Genomic DNA, 18,271 nt, shown 5'->3' on the forward strand with positions numbered 1-18,271 from the left:
AGGCATGGCTCTCTGGTTGGTATCCATCTCATGTTTCTTTGCATTATTTCATGCAAGGACTTCTGATTCAAACGAGGAAATTTGCATGAGATTGCGTTAACGCTTTCTTTTCCGAGAAAACCAAAAGTGGATAAGTTCAGGCTGGCCACCCCAATGCGGTCAGATACTCTTCCGGTCAACGGAGATATTAAAATGCTCGAAATTCGACTATTTCATGTGCCCAGCTCGTCCAATTCCACATTTCCACTCCCACGCATACCCGCCACCACTTCCTCGCACCCGACTTTGCCCAATTTGGTAGGTCTTGATATGACCACCGAGGTGAACTGGAATTCCAATATTGCGTATCGGTTTCCTTTAAGAAAAGATCCCAATTTTGTCAAATATTACGAAAATGCCACATCGATGGCAATACAAAGCAAGCGCCCCTAGATTCATGGCACCCACCGCTCTCCAAACCGCCACAGCTGTCAAGAAAGAGTATTTTCCCAGGGGCGAAGGAAATCTTCTGGAAACCCTAGAGTGGTGATCGTGGAGAGCGTCTCTCTTCATCCTCGTATTCGAGATTTTTCTTGTTGGATCTGGATCGATTCCTCCGAGGCGGCCTCGGGAAAGCTGGTGGTGGGTTAATTTATTTCTTCTCGGGGGGGCTTGAATTGGATGCGCCTGATGGAGAGCACAGCGGGGCGGCGATGCTGGAGCTGAACAGTAGGCGGTTCTTGGGCTCTCTATGATCGTGCTGGTGGGCGAAGGGGTGATTGTTCTTGGCTTGGTATCGAGGGCGGGGGGGGCCAGGGAGTGCATGCGGGTTCTGTTTCGTTCTCTATACGCAGTCGGGGATTCGAGAGGGACGAGGCGGGACTGTGGGCTTGTGATACGCAGCAGGGGTAGGTGGGGTAAATGTGGCTGAGGTCGCCGCGGATCTGCTACATTTTGTGCTGAATTCGCGTTTGGTTTGAGTGCAAGGGAGTCGAGTTGGCGAAAGAAGGAGAAAGAAAGGGTGAAAAAAAGGATCTTCGGACTGTTCGTTTAGAGATCTGCCAAAAAATGCAGCAAGATCAACGAAAGAAGGTTGATAGTTTCTTGTTCCTTGCTTCTACTTTTTTTTAAAATATCTTTAATTGGTTTAGAAGAATGAATTTGATTTTCTGTAGGCTAGGTATTTGTCATTAGGGGAATTTATATGTTTGAGTTGGCGCGGTGGATTTTTGGTGTTTATTATCTCCTTTCCTGCTTTGGTTCCAGATTCAGCTGAGTTTTGTGTTTTTTGTACAATCTTTTCCTCCTCCTCCTCCTCTTCTTTGTCCATTCTTTCGACTTAAATAGCTTGATGCTTGTTTTAATTAATAATAGGGCGTTGATTTGCTTCTGTAATTTCCTTTGATAACCTGTTGCATATACCTTGTGTGGATGTGAATGTAATTTTGGATTACTTTTCTTTCGTTGTTCTTTTCTATGTTTTTTAATTGGGATGGAATTCTTTGGAAGGGAAAGGAAAAGCTTGTGCTCGCAGGTTTTAATGATAGACTCAACTTTAATTACTCATCAACTTTCTGCAGAACGAGGTTCTGCTCCCTGATATTTGACAATTTAATAGCAAGCATGTGTAAATGAAACAGTTATTTGTAGAGAGTTTCACCTTCTCTTCATATTGAAATTTGTATACCTATGGCAAACAAATCCCCTTACATAGGTATCTGGTTGTATTTAGATCTTTAAATTCCCGATGATTTTGCTGTCCATTTTGTGATGATAAACAAGAAAATTAGGATTGTTCTTCCACTAAAAGGTTCCTTAGTTGGCTAATAAAATACATTTGGCTGAAATTGATTTGATTGTCAAGAGTTTATGAGGTGTTGCTCTGAAAACTACATAAAAAAGAGGTCTGATATGGTACCAAGACAAAACAGGCATTCAAACAAGCAAACCAACAAAGCTAAGGTCTTTACTCTAGTTTTACATCTGGTGTCTTTCCATCCTTGATGAAGCAGGATGTTAGGAATCCATTGAGAGGTTGTGATCTCTATATAATACAATTGTTATGACCTTGTATGTTAATGGAATCACATAGCATATACCTAATACCGTGTTATGCATTGCTACAATTTTTCTGGGATGAACGTATAGATTAACAAACTATTTCGGCATATGTATAACTATGCATACATATCATTTTTATGGATATATCTACCTGAATATTGCCCTTGTTTTTGAAAAAATAAAGTGAGAAAGGTACACAAGTCTGCTATTGGAGTTTCTTCTCATTGCCCTCAATTTCTTTTTAAAGACAAGTTCATGTAAATCCGGCCATATCAAATTTATAACGAAAAATAAATCCAATGCAACTGCCACTGATGGACTGGCCATTCCTGCAGCCCATGATATTTGTCTTACTTTGACTACTAATAAATTAATTGGTTTAATCTTGATTATTTATTTACTTATTTATTTTTCCACTAGGTGACTTTGCAGTCTCATATTCAGTTTTCTGTTCATTGTGCAGAGTACATTAGAGATGGACTTCTTTGCAGAGTATGGAGATGTTAATAGATACAAACTTCAGGAGGTCATAGGGAAAGGAAGCTATGGACTTGTGTGTTCGGCCATTGATACACGTACTGGAGAAAAAGTAGCAATAAAAAAGATACATGATATCTTTGAGCACATCTCTGATGCTGCTAGGATTCTCCGTGAGATTAAGCTTCTCAGGCTTCTAAGGCATCCTGACATAGTGGAGATCAAGCACATCATGTTGCCTCCATCAAAAAAAGATTTCAAAGATATTTATGTTGTTTTTGAGCTTATGGAGTCAGATCTTCACCAAGTCATAAAGGCTAATGATGACTTGACAAAGGAACACTATCAATTTTTCCTTTATCAGCTGCTCCGTGCCCTAAAATATATCCATACAGGTAATGTATATACTCCCAATATTTCCAAAGAAATGAAGTGCTGTGGAATAAAGTAAAATCACACTGACGTAGACTTTTTAGGCAATAATCTTTCCACTTTTTGAAACAATCCACATGTCTACATGCTTGTGTCAATATTGTGGTACTGCATTTACAAGCTGATGGTATGTTTTAGTTAATCTAACTGGAGGCTATTGGAGCAACATCCTTTTCTGTAGATCAGTCTTATCTGTTTTACTGATCTTAATTCCATTATAGAAAAGTGAATCCATGATTTAATATAGTAAAATTAGTTTGGGATCTTGAATATTCAATGAAGCACTTGCATTATTGTGCATTTGCCTAGTTTATAATTTTCCATGACTTCGTCATTTTTACATCGCTCCTACATGTCCCTTTTTGGCTGTTATTTTAATGCTAGATTTGCACAAGTTATTGTAAGACAACTTCACCATATCATGAATTCTGTATGGCTAAATCGCTACCAGGTACACTATGGCTATATTCACATCTGCACTCACATCATTCACTAGCTAAGACGAGCAAAACATTTGCACAAGTTATTGTAAGACAACTTCACCATTAAATATTTTCTATGCTTTAGAAGCTTCTTGATGCAATCGTCAACATAGATTAATTTTTGATTGCTATCTGTAGCTATGTAGCCCAATTTTGGTGTGAGTGCAATAGTGTGCAGGTGGTTCTGTCAATTGGGATGCTAGCACCTAAGAAATATATTTATGAAGCAACCTCTATTTTGATAAAGTAAACAGATCCAGTAATTTAGTGGTTGTATTAGCAATATTTTTGCTGCCTTGTATTTCATGAAGTTTTGAATGATGGCTGCCTAGGTAACTGCTTAGGCTCTCAGTTCAGTGTTTTGCATCATTTTTGAGTAATGAGTATGGAGAATGAGATCAGTTTATGAACTGGTGCCAAATGCTATTGTGGCTAATTTTTAGATATCTCCTTATAATCATGAGTTTATTATATTTATTACTTTTGTGCTACTTTGACCTTTGGGGGTCAGCCTGGGCACCCATCTAGTGCCAGCAAGGTGGTACTATTGTTGGTAATTCATCTATTCACTTGACCATTTATGTGCTAAAAGTAGATTTGTAGTATTCTACTCATTTCTAGCATTATATATGGTAGTTTCATGCTAATTCTGCACATTCACCTTAGCTACATACCAGGAATATGCTTTCATGCTATCCTTCAACACCTAAGCCTTGTGTATCTGTTCTTTGTTTCTTCCTAGTATTACAATATATGCTTCTTTAGGACTGTTCCATCTCTACCATTTTTCATCTTATTTGCCTATATTATCATTATCGCCCAACATTCATATTATTCTTTGATCAAATTTAATTAGAAAGGATGGAACTTGGGTTGAGCAGCTTGAGTTTGGTTCATACCAGTTGTTACATCTGAAAATCTAGCACAAATTGGCCACGGCCTTCCTACTCATTGTTGTATGTTGATGCCATGATTTCGCACTAGAACTAATTCATCCACCATGCTTTATTTTGTACAAAATCTCTCTCTTCATTTCTTGATATAAGATGTTACAGACAAGAAAAATGATCAATGCTGATGATGGCAACTTATCATACTGCAATCATTTCTGTGGACTCTGCTTCACCTGCTATTCCTTTAGGTTTCATTTATCCTTCTAAGCATTTACTCTCAGCCATATAATTGCATCTTTTGCTTGTACAAAATCTGTCTCTTGATTTCTTAATATGTTATAGATAAGAAAAATGAACATTGCTGATGATGGCAACTTATTATACTGCAACCATTTCCGTGGATTCTGGCTTCACCTGTTATTCCTCTAGGTTTCATTTACACTTCTAACTAAGCATTTACCCTCTTTGCGATATAATTTCATCGTTTGCTGATAAGATATGCCAGAGGACATCATTTGGTTGCAGGATTAGTTTTGAATTAATACAGTGGTACAGGATTGATGTGAACCCTGGGAGAGGCCAGCATAATTGGAACCACAGATATCTTTCATGCTATCAGCATATGTCATCCTTAGAAAATATTCTACCTAATCATACCTTCTCATGTCATTCTACCACATGCTTTCTTTAAGTTGACAAATGCTTGTATAGGATTCTTCTGTCATCTAATTCTTCCTGTAGATTCTCTCAGGACCTCATCTGATAAATGACAAGATGGTGTCACGTGGTGCAAAGTAATACATATATTTGTTGATGACCTCCTTGGCATCGTGTCTAATTCTTCTTTCGTCTAATATGTAACTTGTGTTCTGTCTTCTCAGTTGCCTCAAAGGCTCTGTGGTGGTGCATCTTCATCATGAGCTTCACCTTTATTTCAGCTATCCCACTTTTTTCAGTTAACTTCTTTTCAGATATTCCAGTTAATCTAACCAATCTAGTCTCTCCTAGAAATTTCCAACATGTAGCAGAATGCCATCTGAGCTTTATTTTGGTGGTTTTTGTCTGTGCTTTTGAAATATCTTTCTACTTTATGTTTCATATTTATATGTGTTTCGGATGCATATTTTCTGAATGTAGGTCTCCTATGTCTTCTTGAGTTTCTGAAATTCTTCAACATATTCCAAAAAGCATCTTTTGATCTTTTTATCTCATTTTGTTAAATGCTCTTCGTGTTTCCATATCCGAGATATTCATACTGGATAACATGTATTGTGGTTCATCCTGGTTGTTTATTAATATTTTGGTTCTGTTCTAATATTTGATCTGCTCGTATGCAGCTAATGTTTATCATCGAGATTTAAAACCAAAGAACATACTTGCAAATGCAAATTGCAAACTCAAGATATGTGACTTTGGGCTAGCAAGAGTCGCTTTCAGTGACAACCCCATGACAATATTTTGGACGGTATGTCAAGAAAATCAGCTTATGATCTTAATATATTCCAATTGCCATTTTTTTCTGTACCATGTGATTGGTGTTTTCAGATCTTTATGATATATTTTGTCATTTATCCTCTCGTATAAGCATTGCAGACCTCTGAAGAACCAAGTAATTTTGCAGGATTATGTTGCAACCAGATGGTATAGAGCCCCGGAACTCTGTGGATCATTTTATTCTAAGGTATGGAGTTCTCTGGCCTGTAATAGTCATTGTAAATTTTGTCCTAAGGTATGGCTTTCCCGGTCTGATGCCCTTTGCACCAATTTCATGTTACAATTTAACGATGTATATATAGACTCTTAGAAATAGAAACACCATAAGTTGCACTAAGCAATAGCCCATTTATTTATGCATATGGACATGCATATATTTTAATCTTTACTAATGTTTCAAACATAGTATAACTGATTTAATGAATTTTAAAGCATTTACCTATTAATCTGTGTGCTATATTATGCATTGGTTGGTTTTTGAAAATATGAGAATACACATCGGTTTTTTCCCATAGGCTAGCATTTCTAAATCCCTGCTAAACATGGCTAAACTGATTCCTAGAATGGTTTCTTATGCATTGATGTTTGTGCTGCCTTTCTTTGTGTTTTGTTGAACTTGTTCTTGGGAAAAAAAATGCTGCAGCTCTAGAGTTTAATGGGAAGTCCCTTTAGGTGGATAGCATGTGCCTAGTGCATGCAATATGCAACATGAGTATAGTAAGGAACATCATTTGAAGGACCACATAGTACAGATTTCCGACAGCATGTGATCACCATGTAGAACATCTAGTTGTATTACTCTAAAGTTTTACTTAAAATGGTGCTCAGTTTTGTCATTATCAGGTTATTGTGTAGCATCTGGCTTGACTAGTATCCTGTTGGTTTCTCAAGTATTTATCTTATGCTCTAATATTTTTCTTAGTAGCTGTACCTGTACTGCAAGAATCAAACATAAAGCACGATGAGCAAATATATTGGTGCAATGTTAAATAATAATTATTGTATTAGTTCCAAGCACCTTCTGTTTCGTTGCAGCATATGTAATTGAAAATAGTATAAATATTAATTACTGTTATGTGTGCATTTTTATAATCATTAACAGTGTTACATAGTAGAGACGATGCCTATTGTCTGTTTTACCTTAATAATGTTCATAAAATATAATTTATTAATTCTTAAATTAAAGAATTATATATAATAATATCGTGTAAATAGAAAGAATCATTTATTTTTCCCTTTTTAAAAGTATGTATAATGATATTCTTTCTTACTATTGATTATTATTTTCTCTTATAATGGCTAACAACAGCCACATGACATGGTTATAAGATAATATTAAAAAATAGCTGGTTCTTTTGAATTTATTTTAGGCAAATAGAGGCCCATTATATGATGCCATTCATAATGTGTTCATATACATGCATGCGGCGTTGCACGTGCGCTGCATACATCATGATCCCAGATCTTAGGAACCAACTTAAAAAATCTCCGTGTAATTAACATTGACATCTAATGACGACAGTTTTATGAGGATAACAAGTTAATGTGGACCTATATAATAATGAGATAGTAGTTAAAGGCAAGTTATTATTTCAATGTCCATTTAATCTAAAATTTATACTAAATGCATGAAGAGTGTATACAATGGTTATTATAACAAGGTACCCATGACCTTTGTAACAATGGTATAATGGTTATGTCATAAGTATTACTTTATTTTCCATTATATATTTTTACAATATAATGGAGCCTCTTAAGATAAAATCTGTGATTATTCTTAGCCAGAGTTTAAGAAGTATCATTTACCATCAGCTGAGGACCTGAGGTTGTTTAATCGAAAACCAGGTCCACAGCTAAGTTATTGCCAGGTAGTACTCAGAGAAAGGGAAAAATAAAAATTAAAAAATGATGTTAGATACCCACTAAATGCCCAAGATATATTTGCTTGTAATTGTAATGTTATTTGCCAGTTGCGATTGGTTTTCTTATTTGGATTATCTTGTATGTATAATGTATCTATGGTGCTTTTGAGGGGAAATTTTGAGCTACATAAGGTTTGTCACTTTCCTAGCAGGCAGATGTCAATTTTATTTCAGCGTTTAAAAGGATCTAGACTCCAGTAGTTCATGAATATGAAAAACTAGATAAGTTAAAACACCTCAGTCAGGCCCAAAAGGAATCAAGAAGGGAATAATCCCTTCCTTCTCTTAGTATAGGTTATAATTTGTTTGAGTTCAAAAAGGATTTCTGGGCTCTGTAGGGCACGAGATTCCCTTCCTGCCCGTAGTATAGGTTATAATTTGTTAGAGTTTAAATGGGATTTCTGGGCTCTGTAAGGGAAGAGAAAGAGGGAAGGAGAAGAGAAGAGGGCACTGGGTGTTGTCGAGGAAGAGAGCCTTGTTTTTGTTCCTTTTTGAAGTGTAAGGGAGGCTAGAGCCCACCAGTCCTATTCTTTTATTCGAGTGCCAAAAAACTGCATTATATATACACAAGATCCCTATTTATAAAAGAAGGCAAACCATAAGACTTTTAGATTTCCTAAATTACCCTCACAAGGCACCAGTTCCTCTTTGCATCATTGTAATGAAAGTACTGCAAAGAGTACGACTACTGTACCATGTCTTATTACGCCCTCAAATATGACTTGAGATCTTTAAATCTCAGCCCACTGTTTGGTGGAATCCCTCCACGGCCTTGGAAAACTGTTGTGACGAGAGTCCTGTGTGGAAGAACACTGTCTTATTAACCCCTCAAATATGTTCTAAGATCTTTTACTCTCAGACCACTGTGTGGAAGAACCCCTTTGACTTCAAACACCCTGAAATGACCAAGTAAAATAAAAGACATGATAAAATGACAAAAACTAAATCTCTCCTAATGACCCAGAGCCCTTCAATACGTCTGAAACTTTTGTTTGTTTAGAAGAGTAATTGTTCAGAACTTCAGATGGTTTTTATTTTTGAACATCATAGCAGATTTTTTTCCCTTAGTTTCTTGATATCAAGAGGGTTTTAAGAGGCTGGAACTGAACATGGAAATACAAACATCGTAATTAACCTCTTGATGTGTATATGGAAACCCAGCTGCCATTACATTTAAAGGTATCTTTTTGAGCCAAAAGAATATTTCAATCCCATTAATCATACCTTGTGTGATTGATATTTGATGATGATTTGTCAGTAGATCTTACATTTGGAATTTATGCAATTCACTCTTTATGTTTTGGGAACTAGTTTCAAGAACAATGACACTACTCTGTTTTGACATAAATAATAGGTTCTTGAGATCTAGACAGTAGAGAAATTAGACATTTTTTTTCATTACTTTGTAGTTGATACACGGCTCATCAATGTTAGCATTTTTTTTTTAATTTTCACAGCATGTTTTTGTTTGTCATTTGATCTGCTGGACTTTACACTGATTGCATAACTGGGTATGCTAATGAGGCAAAGTTAAAAAACATTCTAGACTATCTTTATGTCTTTCAATTGTAACCCAAAATTACTATAATTGCTGCCTTTTCTCTGAAGAGTTCTTGTATGAACCTTCAAAAACATAATAATTTCTAGTAATTAGAGAAAAAAATGCTTGTTCAGGAAGGACTCTTGAACTCTCCTGCAAGCTGAAACTTACAGGTAATTGAGTCTGTTGATGAGTTTCTGCTTCATTTCATTATTCGGATTGGGTTTCTGAGACAAAAATGAGCAGTGAGTCTTTTATTTGCAGTATACCCCTGCTATTGATATGTGGAGCATAGGTTGCATTTTTGCTGAGGTGTTAAATGGAAAGCCAATATTCCCTGGTAAAAATGTGGTTCACCAACTGGATCTGATTACTGATCTTCTAGGCACACCTTCCTTGGACACTATTTCACGGGTATGGCATCTCATTATGTTAATTTGTATCTGAGTAGGTGGATATATATTTTTTTAAAAAAAAATTACTGCAGGAAAATATTTCTCATCTATGTATCCACTTGGTTCTGTTTCCAGGTGAGAAATGAAAAGGCAAGAAAATATTTGAGCAGCATGAGGAAAAAACAACCTATGCCTTTTTCACAGAAGTTTCCAAATGCAGATCCTTTAGCACTTAAATTGCTGGAAAGACTTTTAGCTTTTGACCCAAAGGATCGTCCGACTGCGGAGGAGGTTTGTATACTATATGTCCATGCCCTTCTTTCCACTTTGTTTTCTACCTCCAAGATTTTGTTGCTGCTCTTCTTTCCACTTGTTTTCTACCCCCAGGATTTTGTTACCACCATTTTTCCATCGGCATAAAATAATTCCTTAGTCATATTTTGTCCGTGTGATGGTTTCTCACTGATATTGATGTATATACATCTGATTTATCAGGCACTGGCAGATTCTTATTTCAAGGGTCTGGCCAAACTTGAGAGAGAGCCATCTTGCCAACCAATTTCAAAGATGGAGTTTGAGTTTGAGAGGCGGAGAGTGACAAAGGAGGATATAAGGGATCTTATCTTCCGTGAAATTTTGGAATATCATCCTCAACTCCTCAAAGACTACATGAATGGAACTGAGCAAACAAACTTTCTTTCTCCTAGGTTTTGATGATGCCAAACTGGTTTTTCAGATTTTCAGCCTCCAATATTGGTATCTGTTTACATTCTAAATATCATCTTTCATGCATGCTCTATATGCAGTTCTGTTGATCGATTTAGGAAGCAATTTGCTCAACTTGAGGAAAATGGTGGTAAAAGTGGGCCGGTAATTCCACTAGAGAGGAAGCATGTTTCTCTTCCGAGGTAATATTGTCTGCTTAATCCGGTTTTATAGTTCATCTTGTCTTGGTGTGAGCATGTATTTATCTCCATGATGTTTGGGCTTAATAATTTGATGTTGAAAATGAATTGGTCTTTATATAGATAAGTGTTTCTCTAAGAACTAGTTCTGTAATAGGCCCATTGATATAGTTTCCGTAGTAATTTTTTTGCTATTTGTTATCCATTGGGCTGCCATGTGGCTTTGATAGATAAAAATACTTGGGATGTCAAATGTTTTCTCAAATTGTTAGTTCTCAGCTAGCACGGGTGAGTGCTAAATTGAGATTTTGTGGGCAAACTTCAAAGGATGATTCTCTCCGCAACAAATTAGAGTTCATCAAGGCAATACACCCTCTTACTGTGATGGGGATGATTGAGAAAGGATTCATAAAACGAAAAGTATGAGCATGTGTTTGAGATAATCTACTTCAAACTTGTAATTCTTATAAATATGCTCTTATTGTTGCAGCAAATATGTTAGAATTGTTTGAACATTTAACTTTAGCTGTCTTTACATTTTGGCTTATGGGTAAAGAAACTGCTCCCTTCAAATCCGCAACCAAATGAAAAAAACAGAGTATCAAAAGTAAATTTTGAATACATCACCATTCTCTTCCAAGAAAGATAAGCTAAAGGCTAAGAAAAAGGGTGTGTATATGGAAACTCGTTAATCACACCATTCCTCTTTTTTTTTATTATTTAGAAATCTGAAAGCAGTGTTGGCGGAACTGTCCCAAACTGCCCAGTTCGGGGTGTACTATGCTATACTAGTGGCGGATTAGGATGGTTTTGGCCTTCACATTGAGAAACCGGCGAGGGAGGGGGAGAGGGAGAAGGAAAGAGAGGAAAAGAGAAAAAGAGAGAGAGGAGAGGGACAGAGAGGGAGAAAAATGCCATGAGAGGGAGAGATAGGGGGCTTAGAAGCCCTCTCCTCCTCCGATCGTCTGCAGGGGCCACTGGGCGGAGCCCTTGTTTGGAACGAAACAAGGGCTGGGCCCCATATTTTTAATTTTTTTTTTCTGTTCTTTAAGTGAAGGGGCCTAGTGGCCCTTGCGAATGATCGGAGGAGAAGAGGAGGGCTCCAAGCCCTCTCTCTCCCTCCCCTCCCCTCCCTCCCTCCCTCTTTCTCGCTCTCCCCCTCCCTTTTTCTTTTGGCCGAGCTTTTGAACGAAATAGGTCTCCGCCTAGCGTGGCTTGCGGACGAGAGGAGGGCTTCCGAGCCCCCTCTCTCTCCCGCATCTCTCTCTCTCCCCATTCCCTTTCCCTCTCTCCCCCTCCCTCCCTTTCTCTCTTTTCCTCTCTCCTCCCTCTCTCCCTCCCTCTCTTGGTTCCATTTGTTGGACTCTCTCTCGCATCTCTCTCTCCCCCTCCCTCCCTCGCTGTCTCTCTTTTCCTCTCTCCTCCCTCTCTCCCTCCCTCTCTTGGTTCCCTTTGTTGGATTCTCTCTCGCATCTATCTCTCCCCCTCCCTCCCTCATTGTCTTTCTTTTCCTCTCTCCTCCCTCTCTTGGTTCCCTTTGTTGGAATGCACCAGAACGGCACGGTATGGTACCGTACCGTACTGTGAGCCTTGCCTGAAAGAATATAATCATCTATGGTACAAATACCCATAACTTTATGCCATAGTATGAAGAGTAAGATTGCTAGAGAAGTCTGCGCTCCACTACTGACTGACCCTAATAGAGGCAGCTGTTTTTACCAGCCAGTGAGCTGAACTATTTGCCTTAAAAGGTGTGTGAGGTTTTGACCTAACCTGAACTCTTAATCCATATCTCAAAGGGTGGACAGGCTCATTCTTGTGTTCTTATATTTTATTTCAAAGATATCAGCTACGTGATCTCTTTAGAATTTTGTACTTATGGAGTCAAAACTATCCATAAATTCTACTGTGGTTGATGAGGGCATGTTACTTGTACTTTCATGCATGCTTCCCCACAACCTCTATTCTATAAATGAAAATATTTTGAGTTTTGACAGTCTATAAGGTGTACGAAGCATGAATATTGCATGCTCCTTGTTATCAGTTCAAAAGTTGATCAATAGACTACCAGACATATTCCTTTTCTTTGAAAAATTGATGCCTTTTTTAGATAAGTGAACCAAAAGGAGCTAGTGCAGTAATGATCCGGCTTATCATACTGTAGGGTCCGGCATATTACCACCTTAGAGAATATAGGCCTTTTAGCTTTTGGACATGGAGCCTGAAATTGAAAACTCTGCACAGCCTCATTTTAACTCTTTAACAATGCAAGCAAATTGCATACCTCAAGATTCATTTAGAGATACTATTTAAAAGATGACCATCTTTCGCCTATTTGTGCCATCTAACTTTTCTTCATCGCTACTTGGTTCCCATTGAAGCAGCCCATTTTAATTGTTATCTTCTAGTTTTTCTGTCAAAACCTGGTGGTGTAGCATCCTCCTCAACAATACTTGAGATGTCTGGATGGGTACTTGGACCTCCACGGTCTCTTTGACTTTCACCTTATATTCAGAGGGGCTAGAGTAATGCATTGATATGAATACATGGATTAGCACCTCATTTTCGGACCCTTAAGTTCACCACAAATTCTTATGCATAGCATTTAACATTGCATTAGGATCTGGCTTTGGTTGGAAGCGTCCATATCCCTGTTGCATACCCAGCTAGATCTATCTTCACGGCCTGTCTCGTGTTAGTTCTGTTTATTTTGGATAAGTTGGCTAGTGGTTGATCTTATAGGAATATTTTACTGCCCTTTCGCAATATGTGATATTGAAATTGGTGCTTGTTAACTTGGGCTTAAAGACATTTTAATCCATATTAATTGTAGTTTCTTGTGCCGCTGGAAGCATAAATCTAGATCCATCTGCCTTGTTTCCTCACATTTTTGTTGTTGAGCCTGCATGGCTTTGCTTAATGTGACTGGTGACATACCTACTACTCATGTATTCTATTCACAGCTACTGCTCTGCATCATGCCTCCCTTTCTCTTTCTCTGTCTCCATTCCTTTGATTTGGAACAACTACAACCAATATTCTAGCTTTCTACAGAGGTAAACTACCCCCTGGTATTATTATTTCCCTTTGTTGTTCAGATGGCATCATGTCCTGGCAAGGGTGCCGTCCTTGTCTGTTATCCCATAGATGTTGGCGATTTCATTCCTTTGTCTGTCATTTGTGTTATCCACCATGCTTTCAGCATCCATTACTCTTCTGTTTCCCATTGGAGGGCTACTCATATGGTCCTTCTAGCATTGATTTCTTAAGGTCCAAATTTAGACAAGCATGCGAAAGTGCAATTTCTTATAGATTGTTCAATAGTTTCCTGGTGATTTGGATGGATTTTTTGCACAAGAAGCTATGAGAGCTAGCGTTTCCTCATGTCAAACAAGAGATTTAACGCTTCAGCCTTAAAAACATTGAGGTGCCAACATTGTAGGGTAACTATATGCCCTGGAATCACTTGGGAATCTTCACCGGATGTTAATTATATTCTAATCAAATTGAACACAACCCAAAACAAGGTGCACCACCATGTATCTATTAGTGTTTTTCATGAATTGGAAAGTTATTCTCTACTGTGAAGTTATTTCCTAATATTTTTCTGCATCTTGGCACCCAAAAAATTTTGGCTGTCAAAGCATATTCTACTTCTTCCAAATTTTTACTAGCTTACTTTCATCAAAGATAATCTGCTCTGATGGAACTTCGACTTTGCAATTGTTTTAAGACTCTCAAAGAGAGGAGCAATCCTGTCTGCTTGCCGTTTATGGCTTTTAAGATGTACAGTTAGGTAGTGAGGATAAGGTTCAGAACCTTTTGACAAAGCATTACTAAAGGAGACAGGTGTCAGGATTGTGATTTCTGCTAGCCTAGTGGTCTAAATGAATCTATTTGGTCAAGCTATTTCTCTGCATTCACGCCTGCAACAACATGTTTCCTTCTCCATCTCTTTTATAGTACTGGAGGGTGGTACATACTCTCCATCAGAGGAAAATCTATCCTTGATATGTTTAGCTCCCTTTCTTTTCCAGTTGGCACTGTTCTGGCAAGGGCTGCTGTTCTCAGCTGGCATATCTTAGGTCATGGCAATCTCTTCAAATCTCTAATCTGGCCGGTGTATGTTAGGCATTGCGACCCTCTTTGGACATCCGAAGCTACTATCTGGGTGATGGGTTGGATAGGGGCAGCGCACACTCAAAGAGATGTTTGCCTCCTTTCTTAATTTTTCAAGGATAATTCATTCTATCTCCATATATACATACATATATACCCAGTATACACACACACACACACATTCCATCTCTCTTTCTCTCTCTCTCTCTCTCTCTCTCTCTCTATATATATATATATATATATATATATACACTATGTACTGTATATCCAGATGGAGTATAGTACTTTTGAGAGGAGAGGTATTATACTCTATTCAAATCACTAATCGGGCATCCAAATTGAAAATCCACACCATTATATATCTTTACTCGCAAAAATGCCTAGAAACCAAAAAATTGTATTTTGATGGTCTCTAACCCATGCATCAAGTGGACACATAAATAGATTGGTTCCTCTTATGCTAGTGTGCTAAAATACATAATAAGTTATTTAAATTGAGAAACCACCTTATTGATCATGATCTACACATATTAAAACTTGTATAGATTAAAAATCAATAGATTTTAGTGCTTAGGTCATAGCAAAATATGGTCTTGTATCATCTTAACCATTATATTTTTCACCTACCGAAACAAAACACGTGATCTTTGTTCATAGCATAGGTTAAAGCGAACCAAAACACGTGATCTTTGATTTGTAGGCTTTTTTAGTGGTATAGATCATGATCTACAGTGTAGAGCTTCAATTTGGATGCCCTATCATTGATTTTAGATCTCGAGGAAGTACATAATCTCTCATCTCGAGAGGAGCATAGTCCATCTCCCTCTCTCTCTCTTGCTCTCGTTATATATATACTCTCTCTCTCTATACATATATATGTGTGTGTGTGTGTACACATACATACATATAATATACATGCATATATAAATGCATATATACATATAAATACATACACACGCAATCATGCATACATGGATTGTATATGTATATATATGGAAGTATGGATCTGAAAATCCATCGGTACCTGTGGTCCTTCTCTAACTGTCCATTACAGCCCCTCTTTGAACTGATTCTTCAGCCAATTATATGTTATTACTGGGATGATAACTTATGGTGCCCAAATAGCCCCTACACTGGTGAACAGAGGGTTCAATGAGATCAATGTACTAAGCTTGTAATGTACGATTTTATGGAGCTCCAATATAATGTGAATTGAGAGGGGAAAGCTAATTTGTGAGGTTGGCCGAGATTGAGGGGAAGATGAGGACTACCTTTTTTTTCTTCCTTTTCTTTTTCACTAAAATTATGAATATTTTCTAACATCTGATAATAAGATTGAGCTGTACATACTATGTTCTGGTAATCAGCTGATACTAGAACTTTCACCCAGTCTCTATTTGGGAATGCAATAAATGTTGGAATATTGAAAAAGTCTCTCAGGAGAATGATTTATCCCTCTAATGATATACTCAGTGATACTTCTTTTTTTTTTCTTTTCAAATTGATAACTTTAATTTATTACAGCTGTGTGAGATTAATGCACCCACTTTAAACTAGGTGCATATGGTCAGTTCTTGTCACGTGTTCTTGCTTGAGCATTTCGTCTGTGTACGGTTTCAATTCCACTACTTTGTATGTGCTCTGTTTTGTATAATCCCCAAATTATAACTATTTCTAGTTGTCTGTCTTCTTAGATCTACGTTTGTTCACTCTACTACGATTCCCCTTAAGGAGCAACCCCATTTGGCTTCATTCAGAGGGAGGCATGTCTTAGATGAGGCGTGCAAAAATCCTAGAGATACTGAAGGGCTGTCTGGAAGTCTAGCAAGGGCTTCACAGCTACCTCAAAGAGTTCCACTTGGTATGACCTTTGGTACTAGTTCCATCTCTCTCTCTCTCTCTCTCTTGCTGCACTCCAGTTTTCTATCTAAATCCTCATTGCACTCTGATAAACTAGAGCCCTAATCAAGATAAAATTCTTTCTTACTGTAATGTGATAAGCTGAGTTGAAATCAGCTACTATCTCGCAACTAACATGATGGCATATTGGATTATTGGCATTTCAGCTAAACCTGGAAGAGTTGTGGGGCCTATAATGCCATATGAAAATGGAAGTGCAAAGGATGCCTATGATCCACGGAGGCTGGTAAGAAATGCTCTTCTTCCAGCACAATCAGCTATTCCTCCTGCACATGGTTTCCAAACAACTGAAGGCAAAATAGACAATTTAGAGAGGAAAGGTGTGGAGGCAGAGAGGGAGACACAACAGAGATCACCAATCCACCAAGGTATGCCAGGAAAGATGGCCCCAGATGTAGCTGTAGACATGCAAGCCTACCGTGTCCATCCATCACCAGGACCAAAGGCTGGTTCATCAAGGGATATAATCACCATGGATGCAAACCTGCTGCAGGCCCAACCTCCATATGATGGAATTGCTGCTGCTGCTGCTCACAGGAAGGTGAGCAGCGTTCAGTTTGGCATGGCAAGAATGTGTTAGGCACTGATTAAGGCACAGAGTAGTTAATGATGTCTTAATCCTTCAAGACATTTGATGATGGGTGTAAAGATGCTCAGACGGGAGAGGAGGCGAGAGATACATGGAAGGAGAAAACAAGTTAATAAAGGAAAAAAGGAGCATGGGTAGCATGAGTAATTTAGATCCGAGTCCATCATGTAATTGCAATTTATGCAACTCATGACACTTGCAGCTGAAGTTGCAGGTTCTGTACTTTCAGCTTAATCTTGCAATATAATATGAGGCATGATACTCGCCTCCTTTCGTTTGCACGTGTAATGATGGGCTTGAGAAATTGCATTTATCGAGGAAAGTTTGAATTGTGAAGTGGTGATCAACTATCAGGATTCAGAATTAATAATTATGAGTTTCAGCCATTTGTGCATCTGTATGCACGTCAATCATAAACACACTAATTAAACCTTGGTTACAGTATCTGTTGGCCCTATGAATCTTTATCAGTTCTATGTAGGGGGTTGCATGATATCAAAAGTAGATAAAGGTACAACACCTGATCATTGAGGGTTTCAGCATTTGCAGTGGAATGAAACATTTTAACCTGGGTTGATGCTGAAACATATTGGATGAATATGGCTGCAATGGTTTGACAAGCAACTACTATTTCGTATCATTAGATTCGCATATCTACAGTGTTGGACCAACCATCTTGCAGCATTCGTTCCGTCATAATACCGTGCAACAAACAAACAAACCTGAAATCATAATGATCATCATGCCATGGATGGTAATCCATTTGTGTATACGCATGATGAAATCACATTTCCGCGCTCTAGCTGCTGCATGTGTTCAGTATTTTAGCTCCGTGGAAACCATATATCCGTAGTAATTGTGTATTAGATTGACCTTCCACAATATGTTGACAACAAAATTTCAGTTCTTGCCAATTATCTATCACGAAAATATATATTAGCACCTAATACTCAACCTCCAGCTTATTAATAAATTGATTCCAATGTCAGTTTGTATGTTACCTAGGTTTTCAATCTATAAATTTCAGGCTTAAGTGAGCTTGTAACGAGCTGATATCGAATTA

At 37.8% G+C, this 18,271-nt stretch overlaps 1 protein-coding gene across 2 annotated transcripts; it reads left to right on the forward strand.

The window, feature by feature from the left end:
• The first annotated feature begins 437 nt into the window (after positions 1–437).
• LOC103703359 (mitogen-activated protein kinase 10-like) lies at positions 438–17,485 on the forward strand. 2 transcript variants are annotated; one of them, XM_008786190.6, is made up of 10 exons: positions 438–1,071; positions 2,504–2,912; positions 5,662–5,789; positions 5,946–6,005; positions 9,545–9,694; positions 9,811–9,966; positions 10,171–10,382; positions 10,482–10,583; positions 16,394–16,572; positions 16,766–17,485. In XM_008786190.6, exons 1-10 carry the CDS (start codon positions 1,048–1,050, stop codon positions 17,197–17,199), a joined length of 1,854 nt encoding a protein of 617 aa, XP_008784412.4. In that variant the 5' UTR covers positions 438–1,047; the 3' UTR covers positions 17,200–17,485. The 2 variants fall into 2 exon arrangements, with proteins under 2 accessions (XP_008784412.4, XP_008784413.4); XM_008786191.6 differs by having other exon boundaries at positions 442–1,071; positions 16,394–16,560.
• The last annotated feature ends 786 nt before the right edge of the window (positions 17,486–18,271 follow it).

The sequence above is a fragment of the Phoenix dactylifera genome, chromosome 5 (assembly GCF_051530095.1).
Source record: "Phoenix dactylifera cultivar Ajwa chromosome 5, Ajwa_hap1_PhDact_Kaust_v1.1, whole genome shotgun sequence".
NCBI lineage: Eukaryota > Viridiplantae > Streptophyta > Magnoliopsida > Arecales > Arecaceae > Phoenix > Phoenix dactylifera.